This window comes from Tupaia chinensis, unplaced genomic scaffold (assembly GCF_000334495.1).
Source record: "Tupaia chinensis unplaced genomic scaffold, TupChi_1.0 Scaffold139724_1, whole genome shotgun sequence".
Lineage (NCBI taxonomy): Eukaryota > Metazoa > Chordata > Mammalia > Scandentia > Tupaiidae > Tupaia > Tupaia belangeri.
This window is the reverse complement of record NW_006199604.1, coordinates 43,664-56,329: the sequence shown is the minus strand read 5'-3', so window position 1 is coordinate 56,329 and position 12,666 is coordinate 43,664. Positions and strand designations below refer to the sequence as shown.

Below are 12,666 nucleotides of genomic sequence, written 5' to 3'. Positions count from 1 at the left end.
AGTTTCAACCCTGTGGCACCAACAATAATGATGAAATTTCTTAATCGGATAGTGACTATAGAAGCTAGTAGGAATGGAGGAAAAATTATTGTCCCTGGTAAAACTTCTCTAGAGTTGCTCTGTCACAGATGTTCTGGTGATATCAGAAGTGCAATAAATAGTCTTCAGTTTTTATCTTCAAAAGGAGAGAACAATTTATGGCCAAGGAAGAAAGCAATGTCAGTAAAATCAGATGCTATGCTATCAAAACCAAAACGAAGGAAAAATCCCGATAGGATTTTTGAAAATGATGAGATTCAAGCTATTGGTGGCAAAGATGTTTCTCTCTTTCTCTTCAGAACTTTGGGGAAAATTCTTTATTGTAAAAGAGCATCTTTAACAGAAGTAGACTCACTTCAGTTGCCTTCTCATTTTTCAGAGTATGAATGGGATACATTACTGTTCATCCTGAGGAAGCTGCAGAAATTTCCATATGTCAGGAGAGTTACATAATTTATATCTCCACCAAAGCAACATGGGTTTCTTCATGGAAGTAGATGATCTCGTGAAAACCAGTGAGTTTCTGACTTTTGCAAATATCCTCAGTGGTGACTGGAATACACACTCTTCACTTAGGGAATATAGTACATCTGTAGCCACAAGAGGTATAATGCATTCCAACAAAGCCCGAAGATTTGCTCATTGCCAAGGAGGAGGATCAAGTTTTTGACCCTTACACAAACCCCAGTTGTTTCTGGTAAATAGTAAGGTGAAAAAGGAATTATACAGTTTAAATACAATTTATTTTAAATAGGTGAAATTAATGATATGTAAATTATCTCTCAATAAAGCCATTTCTTAATATTAAAAAAATGATTATACAGGGCCTTAAATCCATAGATCCTAATACAGAAATGAAATCAGAATGTTCTTCTAAAAAGAGGAAATCAAAATGTAAACATTTCCATTTCTTTGCAACCAAAGGTGCTTTTCATCACATGTTGAAAATTAGTTAACAATTTCATTACAATTTCTCAATGTTGAATGCTTGGGTATTGTGTAAATTAAAAAGATAGTTTTGTAATTTGACCAAAATGGGAAGCAAAAGTATTTCTTAAAGTGAAAACAGGAACTGAGATGCAACCATAGTTCTCATTGCTTTGGCCCTGGAAGCTTAAAGATTCCAGAAATTATTCATAAAGTATTGAGAAATATTCACAAAGACATATCCCCCAGAATTATTTTACCCATTGATCCACATCAAATATATTGATTCAAAATAACCCCTAAGACAGTGCCTGGTATGTTACACGAACCTCTCAGAGAAAATGCTCATCTTTAAAAATCAATCAAATGGGTTTCACCACTTCATCAGACAGGGAAATCAGACAACAAATAGACCAAGAAGTTATTGCCCATCACAGGATAACAGGATCTGAATAGAATTTATTCCATTTCCACTTCAGTTTTTATATGTATATATAATGGATCAAAAAGGATGGAACGGACCTAAATCCAAATCTCAGCTCTTCTGCTTACTGGCTCCATCTCTGAGCAAGTTGCTTGACCTCTCTGGGATGCAGATTATTCATCTCCAAAATAGAAATTATTCTTACCTATAAAATGCCTGTAAAAATTGTAGGTAGTGTCTATTAAGTGACAAGCAGGTTGTAAGCATTTGATAAGTGAAAGGTAGTATTCTTTCATTTTCTTTTCCCCTTTAGCTCAGTTGATCTCAGTAATCCCCAAGTCTTGACTATTCAATCTCCTAAATGACTCTTGAGCCCTCTCAGTTCCCATCATGCCCTTGTTACTGCTATCTGGATTATTGTCAGTTCTTGAGCAGTTTTCCCTGAACAAATCAAGAGTGATTTTAAAAGATTTTTGGACTGGCTCCATAGCAGAGTGGTTAAGGGAGCTGGATCCCACATGGCTAACTGTGGTTCAAATCCCTGCTCAGCAGCTGAAAGACACACCGGCTTCGTGTGTCTGATAGGATGGAGAAATGGAGGAAGAAGGACTGTGGTGTGACTTCACCCCATTCTTTAACACACAAGAGGGCCTCACCCTCCTCCTTGACAACCCCTCTCTTCCATGCTCACTCTGTTGCCTCAGAATTCCTTGGACCAAGTACAAGGTGTCTAGTAAGTGAATGAATTTAGGACTGGTCAATGAAACTCTGAGTGTTTGTTGTTCAGGAATTTATGCTCTGGTGACTAAAATAAGACTCAAGATTACAGATGAGTATTAGAGTCTTCCACATAGCTGACCTCTCCTTGGCATCTCCAATTCAGCCATGTTGGCCTCTCTAATAAGTGACTATCACTGCTGGCCGATCCTGTAGCAAGCACAGGGCTGGTGCCAGGGCAGAGGGAGGGACATAAGAGGACCTTCTAGCCCAGCAGGACTGCTCTGCGCTTGCCCTTGTGTGTGGTTGGGACTATGCAAGTGTCCCTAGAACTCAGTTATGGGAGCTATGGCCTGAGGACCTTTGTCCTAATCTCTTTCCAAAGACCCCATGTTTTGGCATCTTAATTGGATCAAGTTTTCATTTTTTTAAAATCTCATTACAATGCTCAAAACATAAATTTATGGCAAACTATAGCAGTGACAAGGGATGAGTTTGTCACACATTCGTGACAATTTGTAGTTTTTGCTAGAGACTACTGTGACCCTCTATTAACACTACAGGAGTAATTCCTATTATCCGTTCTTCTGGTGGTGTTGGATAGCATTAGTTTCTCTCAGCATTAATAATTACTTGACTCAAAGCACAGCAGGCCTGGACACAGTAGTGTAGGAAGTAGGCAGATCGGGGGCCACCTGGCAGGCCTAGGTTTGGATCCCAGGTCAACCCGAACATCCTACCCACAGATGCTCGTGATCCTAGCTGGTAAACTGGGGGCCGATCCATCCATGGGGAGACCTTATCAGCGGTACCTCTCTTTCAGATAAGAATCAGTAAATTATGCTTTACAAAATGCAAAAATGTCAGCAGGTGGCATGGTGGTTAAGGCTCTGGATCTCTCATGACTGAAGGCGCGGTATGAGTCCCAGACCCAGTCACCTGAAAAACACACCTGGTGCACGTGCATGCATGCCCAAAATCCCAAGAAGAGAATGGAGAAGGGATTACTGCATGGCCATCCTCTCACAGAGTGATTTCTTACTTTCCCTTTTTTTCTGTCTGTGTCCGACAAGCGCACATGCCATATTGCAAAAAGTCTTTTTAAAAAAGCAATAGCAAGACCATGGCAAAAATAAATTGGATTAGTTCTGTAGTTTGGCTGGTGTCAGATCCGAAAAGAAAACAATCTGACTTCCCAGGCCCCACTCCCCAGGGTCAGGAGCATATGCCTCCCTGTACGTTCCCTCAGTTCTGACCACCTCTGTCCCTATTTCCCAAGGCTCCCTGATGCACTAAGAAGAAAGTCTCATCTTACCTGTAGTTTGCTGCTATGGGCCCTGACATTTCTCCTGGAGAGAAGAGCCTGAATTCTCAGAGGCTCCCTCGCTCCCCATGCCAATCTGAAAGACACCTGGAGTCAGGCACTGTCTCCATAGCCAAACCTAGCTGGGGGTGGAGGGGTTGGGTTCTGCCCACACTCAGTCTCACAGCTGGGCTGACCTCACCTCTCAGCCTCACCTTCCTTGTTCTCCCAGAACCCTCTGAGGGAGGAGGCTCACGGTGTGTGCAGGAGTCCTGTGAGGGCAGGAGTGCGTTTTGACTCTGTTCATGGGATTCCTAAAGCACCACTGAGGTCCCTGGCTGGGGAGATGTGGGAGCAGACCATCATTGGAGGAGCTTCCAAAGAGATCCTTGCTTCCTCTTCCACCCCGGCCCTAAATGAAGGTGAGTATTCAGGAAGAGAGACAGTGTAGCTGAGTGACTCAGAGAAATGATCTAGCTTCTTTCATTTTGACATGAGCCAGAGCTTACATTGGAGGGATATAGAGTACTAAGATAAAAGGAAACATCATTTGAGGAGCTTCCAAAGAGATCAGTGCTTCCTCTTCCACCCCACTCTTAAATAAAAGTGAGTATTCAGGAAGACAGTGCAGTTGGGTAACTCAAAGAGAAATGGTTTAGCATCTTTTATTTTGCCATGAGCCAGAGCTTACATTGGAGGGATATTGAGTACTAAGATAAAAGGAAATAATCACTAATTATTGAAAACATTACCCCGGTCCTTTATCAGGCCACGTACTTGAGAAGTCAAAACATGCCACCTTTGGATTGGGGTCAAATTCCTGATAAGGAATGTTCCCACAGGAAGCTGCTCTGATCCGTGCCAGGCTGCAGGACCTGTTCAAAGAAGCTGCTGGGGGACTGAGAGAGGGAGAAAAGAAATAGAAGTCCCACAGGGTTTGCCACATTGCAATCCTCCATCCACCCTTCCAGCTGACCAGGATCTTGGGCATACTCAGTGTCTGCAGGTGGACGAGGGATCCAAACACTCGACCTCTCCATATGGCTGCAGTATGTGTCATGACGCCCTCCACCTGCTACCATGGCTACAGCCATCCGACTTTGCCAATATGTCTTATTGTGCTGCTAAACAGAAACATGCGACACTGTAGCCTATTACACATCTCGACAACGGGCAGCTCTCTGAGAGAAGACAGGCATCCTCCCAAGGGCTGCCATATCTGGATCTACCCCCAGCATCAGGCAGCCTGAATTGCAGGCCCATGCCTGCAACTGTTTGAAGGGATATCTGGGACCAGCTAGATACCTGGTGGGACCTTTCCACATGATCTAGTTTTAAGGCTGCACTACCATTTTGCTCCAAGCAGCATACCTTTTTTTTTCTTTTCAACTTTGCATGTGCTCTCACCAGAGAGAGTAAGCAACAGAGAGAGAGAGAGAGAGAGGGAGCGAGAGAGAGAGAGAGAGAGGAAAAGTGGGAAAGCAACCCTTGTATCCTCAGAAGAACAGTCATGCTGCAATTCTTTCTCCTCCATTTCCCCCTCCTTTTGGGACTTTGGGCACATATGCACACGAGCACAGTGTTTTAGGCCTCTGGGTCCAAAACTCAAATGTGTGGCAGGTCATGCAGTATCCAGTTGTCTTAGCTACCAGGCCACAGGCTGGCCCACTCAACCACTTTTAACAGAAGCCTTATAGCACATTCTCTTAGAGTATCTTACACTGCGGTCAATCATTGTCTCTTAAGGATAAAGTTGAAAGGAACAATCAAAATTGTGAAATGTTCTTTGTCAAAATCTGCTTCCTGGGTCTGGAGTCCTAACCCTCATCAATATTAATTTTTTCTATCTTGGGGAAAAATAGACTGCATAATTATAACTATTATCTACTGTAATACAACAAAATAGTCATCTTCCCTAGTAAGATAATGTATGTATTGTAGCAAGTAAAACATGCAGTACATAGAAAATTTCCTGTTTAAAAGTCTGCCCAAAGAGCATGCTAACTTGCTGTTTTATTTTGAAATAATTTTTTTATTTAACCTGCCTACAATGAAATAATAGGATTATAATGAATGTTATCACTGCCTGTAACTGCTTCCCTGGGAGAGATAAGGGAATCAAAAGCACCTCTTTCTTTCAAGTAGTCACATTATAGCATGCTGTCAGTTAGATTCCAGATGGCAAGCAAGCACTTCCTTATTACAACTCAAGAAAGTATAAGATCAAAACTGAGCAAAGATGTAAAAAGCATAATTAATCTTTTTGGCAGAGTGCCGAGACCAGCATAAGTATTAACCAGATATGCTTTAGCACAGGCTTGGGAAAAGTATTAGAGAGTCCAAAACTTAATTCTTTTCATCATTTTCTTTTTTAGATTCCAAAAATCTGCCTATTTATTAAATAATTAACATTAATTATAGGTCTCATAGCCAGCAGGTGGCATGGTGGTTAAGGCTCTGGATCCCACATGGCTAATTGCACAGTTCAAGTCCCAGACCTGGCAGCTTGGACAACATTCTGGGTACGTGTCAGTGTGCAGTGTGTGCCCAAAATCTCAAGAGGAGAATGGAGAAGAAGGGACTGCAGTGTGGCCATCCCCCTGGGAAGGAGTTTTCTCTTTCTCTCTCTCTCTCCATGGCAAATGCACATGTCCTACGGCAAAAAAATATTTAAAAATAAAATATAAAATAGGGCTGCCAGGTGGCATGGTGGTTGGAGGCACTGGATTCCCACGTGGTCAACTACAGTTTGAGAACCAGACCTGGCACCTTGCTTTCTCATTTTCACTTTCTGTCTTTCTGTGTCTCTGTGGTCAAATTAAAAAAACTAATAATAACAAAAGGAATTATATAAATAAAGTATTCTATTTTAATTAAAAAATAATAAAATATAAAATAAGTCTCAAAATATGCCTGGAGAATGCAGTTATTCTTGATTTGGGAGCCCAGTCCCCTAACAAATATTTAGTCAAAACTAGTCATCTTTATAAGCCAAAGAGAAGCAGAATGCCATTGATGAAAATAAGGGCAGACTGTGGAGAACAATTTGGAGGTTCCTCAGAGACCTACAAATAGAACTACCATATGATCCAACAATTCCACTGCTGGGTATCCCAAAGGATAGGAGAATGCTCAGTTGGAAATGTGCTTACACACCTATCTTTATTGCAGCATTATTCAGGACTGCCAAGACATGGAACCAACCCAAATATCTATGAACAGATGAATGGATTGGAAAAGCATGGCACATATCCTCTATGGAATACTACTCAACCATTAAAAAAAAACCAACAAGATCCTGGCATTTAATAGAAAGTGGACAAATATGAAAGATTTGTTGTTGAGTGACATAAGCCAGGCTATGAAAGAGAGACATTGTATATCTCCACTTACCATATACTGACTGTTGACACTCTATGGTGGAAACGGAGAGACTGGAGGACATAGACGCATTGAAAATGGTTATAGATTCTGAAGACAATATGGGAGGAGGGCAGGAAAAGGGGAAGAATATAAGAAAGGAAATTAAGGAGGAAAATGAAGAGACAGGACATTTATGAGACACAGAAGTGGGTTATTATCTTTTGATGATAATGTGTTTTGTATCCTCAACTGAACAGGTATGAAGTGTTTTCATGTTAGGTAAATTAAACTTACAGGCAAAGTGATGTATAGTGATTAAATGTATAAAATAAAAAATAATAATTTTTAAAAAGTGAGGGCAGAGCCAGGTGCTTTGGCAAGCACTTGTAATCCTAGCTACTGGAGAAACTGAGTCAGCCAGGCCAGGTGGCATAGCAAATCCTTGTGTCTAGGAAAGTAAAATAAGAGTAACTACAAAGTGACGACATTTTGCGGGGCTCATAATTTATCTTACTAGACAGATTCAGAAGTGCAGATCTGGATTTTGATCATCCTCCAAAGATGATTATTTTTAATGCTAGCCTTAGTTCTAGATGTATGTGTTTGAGTAGGTTCGATTTTTAAAGTCCTTCAGTTTTATAATGACCTCTTACGTCCAGTGTGGAAATGGAGGGAAGGTGTTGTGGAAGAGAAATTAGGCAAGTCGTTCACATGAGCCTTGTGTATATTGGTCAAACGTTGATTTATCATAATAAAAAAATGTATGATAGTAACAAAAAAGGTCTAGAGTAGAGAGGCTGGCTGAGCACTTGGTGTCATGCCATATATTCATAAAATGACAAGTGCTGGGGCCAGCAGGTGTCATGGTGGTTAAGGCATTGTATTCCCATGTAGTCAACCAAGGTTTGCGTACTGGACCTGGCACTTCGAAATTCAGGCCAGGTGGCTGTGAATGCATGCCCAAATGCTCAAGAGGAGAATGGAGGAGAAGAGATTGCAGCCTGGCCATCCCCGGGGGATGATTTCTCACTTTCTGTCTCTGTGTTTCTCTAGTGAGTGCACATCCCCTAAAAAAAAATCTCTCAGAAAAACAAACAAATAAGCAAACAAAAAACAAAATGACAAGTGCTGTGCTATGTCCATTTTGAGAAAATGTATATAAAATAATGTATTTTAAGTGAAAATGATTAATACAAAATAGTGAATGTATACAAAAGAATTGCATGAAAATGTTATCACAAAATCACAGCTCATTTTTTTTGAGAAGTTTTTGCCATACGGTACATGTACTCGCCAGAAAGAGAAAGAGAGACAGAAAGTGAGAAATTAACCCCTAGGGGGATGGCCACATCAAATCCCTTCTCCTCCATTCTCTTCGGGATCTTGGGCACACATGCACATGCCTGGCGTAAGTTCAAACCTCTGGGTCCGGGACTCAAACCTTGGTCAACTACGTGGGAGTCCAGCGATGTAGCCATTACACCATCTGCTGGTTCCAATCAAAACTTATTTTAAAAATATTTATTTATTATGGTTATTATTATTTTAATATGGCCAAAGAGAGAAAGAGAAGGAGACTAAGAAAACAAGTATCCAGGCTGGAACTCGACCAGCAGCAATGGGCCATGTAGGAGTTCAGCACTTAACCACCACATCACCTGCCGGCCCCTATAGCTCATTTTTTTTAAATTTATTTTTATTCTTCTTATTTTTTTTAGGTCTTTGCCATAGGGCAAGTGTGCTCACTGGATAGAGACAGAGAGAGGGAAAGTGAGAAATCAGCTGTCCACCCCTGCCATGAGAGATGGCCACACTGTAATCCCTTATCCTCCATTCTTCTCTCAGGATTTTGAGCATGGCAATCCCTTCTCCTCCATTCTCCTCTCGGGATCTTGGGCACGCACGCACACGCGCCCGGCGTGAGTTTTAAGCCACCGGGTCCGGGACACGAACCGCGGTCGACTACGTGGGAGTCCAGCGACATAGCCATTATGCTAACTGCTGGTTCCCAACACAGCTCATTTTTAAATGTACAAGTATTCATTGTTTTCTTTTTTCTCTTATAGTTGTTCAAATTCATGATAAAATAGAAGATAGTTCCGGATTTGGGAACAGCGCTATTTTTCATCTTGAGCCAGGTCTTTAAACATCGTCACTTCATCAGTTCCCTGTAGGTTAATTATTAGCACATCAGAACAATTCTCTTCAAACACTAAAAGTCGGTGGATCAGTCAACAGTTCCTGCTTTCCACACGGCTCAGAGACCTTCCCCAAACCACCAGAAGAAGGAAGTGAAAAGATCTTAAATACTGGGACCAGAACATTCCGGTCATCACAAGTCTGGCTTCCCAGTCAACATGAAGGCTCTCCTTGTTCTGGGGCTTCTGCTCCTTTCCGTCACTGTGCAGGGCAAGATCTTTGAAAGGTGTGAGTTGGCCCGAACTATGAAAAGACTTGGATTGGATGGCTACAGGGGAATCAGCCTGGCCAATTGTAAGTGTGCTTTCCTTCAGGCCTCCAGGTGGTCAGCCAGGTAGGGCTCAGCTACTAGGGGAGAGTAAGTCAGGAGAGGGGGACTGAGGGAATTGACTTTTATTGCCTTGCAGGTATGTCTACTACAACGGTGAAATGCGTCAGTTTGGTCCTTTAGACTCAGCCTTTTTGGCACCAGGGACCAGTTTTGTGAAAAAAAATTTCTCCAGAGACAGGATGAGAGGATGGTTTGGGGATGATTCAAGTACATTGCACTGATTGTGCGCTTTATTTCTATTATTATTACATTGTGATGTATAATGAAATAGTTCTACAGTTCACCACAATGCAGTGCTTGCAGCTGCTCCCCAGTGCTAGCATCAGGGCCACAGCTCCACCTCAGATCACCCAGCATTAGATTTGCACAAGAAAGCATGCAACCTAGATCGCTCGCATGCACAGTTCACCACAGGGTTTGCGCTCCTTTGAGAATCTAATGCCGCTGCGGATGTGACGGGAGGCAGAGCTCAGGCCATAATGCCAGTGATGGGGAATGGTTGTAAATGGAGATGAAGCTGCACCGGCTCACCAGCTGCTTACCTCCGGCCGTGGGGCCCAGTTCCTAGCAGGTCATGACTGGTAATGGTCCATGGCCAGGGGTTGAGGACCTCTGCTTTAATCCAAAGATCTCGGATTAAGGAATGAGGGCAGGGGAGAGAAATACCCTATACCATTCTAGCTAAGACAGGACCTGTTACACGCTTGTACTGCCACTCAGTTTGCCCGGGGTCTCAGACTCAATGGAGCAGACGGACCGACAAGAGGATACTTTGGGGGACTTGGCACAGCTCTGTCAGGGTCTTGGTATTTGATCCTAGCCATTGCTCTTTTGGAACTAGGGTTCTGAGAACCTGAAGTAATCGGTATTTTTATCTTTATTAATTCTCCTGCCATGATACGAGATTTTTAAGAAGTATGTTGAAACTCTCCATACAGGGACAGAAACCTATTTCCTTTCTGTCACTGTTCATATTAGCACTCCTGAGACACAGAATTTTAACAATCATATAATTTTATATAATTAACAGCTATTTTCCTATTCTTAAAAATACATTATCTTGCTTAATTAGCATTACAAAATGATTTACTTTGCCAAAGGATTCTCTTGGAGTCCTTTAACAACAAACTGTTAAAATATTTTGAAGGTAAAATCCATCTTTATACTTATAAAATAAGTCCTTAGAAACATAGAAATAGCTAAATTAGAATGGATTTTAGTATACGGTGTAAGTCATTTGGTGTTTCTGTTTATTACTAACAATCAGTTCTTTTCAGGGATGTGTTTGGCCAGATGGGAGAGTAGCTATAACACACGAGCTACAAACTACAATCCTGGAAGCCAAAGCACTGATTATGGGATATTCCAGATCAACAGCCGGTACTGGTGTAACGATGGCAAAACCCCGAGAGCAGTGAACGCCTGTGGCATATCCTGCAATGGTAAGAGGGGACGACCGACGTCTAAGTGCTGGCATGGCCCTGTCTGGTACTTACAGGAGCAGAGTTTCAATGCAAATGGATTTTTTTTTTTTTTTGGAGAGGTTTTCACTATAGGGCGCGTGCGCTCTCCAGACAGACAGAGAGAGATTTAGATACAGAAATCGAGAAATCACCACCCAGGGGGGATGGTCATGCCGCAATCCTTTCTCCTCCATTCTACTCTTGGGATCTTGGGCACGCACGCACACGCGCCTGGCGTGAGTTCTAAGCCACCGGGTCCGGGACGCGAACCGTGGTTGACTACGTGGGAGTCCAGCGACATAGCCATTACGCTAACTGCTGGTTCCCAATGCAAATGGATTTTGAAGGATTTGATGGAGACCTAGAAAAATTCCATCTCCACTTCTGGAAGGTTGTCATTGTCCTCCTCACAATTCCCTAAGTAAGAAATTAAAGAGCTGGTAATATAAAACATTGTTTTTGAATATACAGAAGTATCTGCAATGACTTGTTTGTCGTATATGCAACATTGGGGCTTTGTGTAGAACACCGCTATTTCTCCAGCTTACTTTGGAGAAGTTCGTGGAAAAGTTCATGGCTCCAAATTTTTGGAAATTTTGATGTAGCAATTGTTTGATTATTTTACTTTTTATTATGAAAATGTTCCAAATATGTAGAATGTTACAGACGTTAGTATAACCAGCCATATGTTCACCGAGTACTTGAACGTTTTGCCATAGATGCTTCTTTTGACTCTCCCCTACCTGTCCAGTCCACAGTCCCCTAGCCAGCCAGGATCACGGGAAGCTCGTGGGTGTTCCCAGCATGTTCAGGTTGACCCAGATCAAACTCCAGGCCTTCTCATATGGCTCTAATATCCTCACGGATGCCATATTACCTGTGTCACTGCACTTAGGCCTAAACTTACAGTGCAATGTGTAAAAACTGTATAGAACTCCACTATATGAATAGTCTATAATTCATTACTCCAGCTCCTTTGTTAAGCTCTTACTGTTTCCATTTTTCCCTTTTAGAAAATTGCTGTGTGCTGACCATGTAGCTTAGTGGTTAAAAGAGACAGATTCCACCATGGCCAAGTGTGGTTTGAATCCCAGCTTTGGCAGCTTGAGAAAGACACTGGACACATGTGTATCCAGGCCCCAAATCCTGACAGATTAAGAGAAATGGAGGAGGAGGGAGTGCAGTCTGAGCCCGCCCTATTGGGGGATGCTTTCTGCCTCTCTGTCTCTCTTTGGGAAGTACGCAAGCCCTCTGGAAATTGAAAAAAGAAAGAAAGAAAAAATTACCACGAAAAAAATTGTGCATATATCTCCGGGTATATTTCTTATTGTTTTATGGTGTTAATTTTCAAGAGTGGAATTGCTAAATGAAAAATTACTAAGCTTTTTTTCCTACTGAGTCTAATAGAAAGAAGACCTTTCATCATATTAGTTAATTATTCCAGAGCTTACACTGACTTTGGTAAAAAGAAACGAAATGCTTATTTCATGGCAAAACAAAGAGAAAATTTCTCATCATAAATATATAGACTCTTGGAAAATGATTTCTCAGTATTCTTTCCTTAGCTTGACAGAATAAAATTTTTAATAGTCAAAAGTACTCGAAATGACATATCAGTTTATTGAACCTGGACTTACTGATGCTTTGTCCAGAACAATGCCATTTATCCAGCTAACTTTTGAGAGGTTTATGGATAATTCAGTTATATGGTCCTTTTTTTTTTTTTTTGAGAGGATTTTGCTGTAGGGCACGTGTGCTCACTAGAAAGACAGAGAGAGACAGTGAGACAGAAAGTGAGAAATCCCTAGGGGGGATGGCCACACCGCAATCCCTTCTCCTCCATTCTCCTCTCAGAATCTTGGGCACACACGCACATGTGCCTGGTGTGAGTTTAAGCCAC

General features: G+C 41.8%; 1 protein-coding gene and 1 pseudogene across 1 annotated transcript; both read left to right on the top strand.

Annotated features, from left to right (window-relative positions):
- The first annotated feature begins 3 nt into the window (after positions 1-3).
- LOC102473915 (cell cycle checkpoint protein RAD17 pseudogene) lies at positions 4-8,919 on the top strand (annotated as a pseudogene).
- Positions 8,920-9,010: 91 nt separating this feature from the next.
- Positions 9,011-10,745, top strand: LOC102473502 (lysozyme C; the record flags this gene model as incomplete). The annotated part of the gene is given in 2 exon segments (XM_014593071.2): positions 9,011-9,266; positions 10,581-10,745. Coding segments are annotated over 2 exon segments (301 nt in total), but the record flags the coding sequence as incomplete, so codon positions are not given.
- Positions 10,746-12,666: the final 1,921 nt, after the last annotated feature.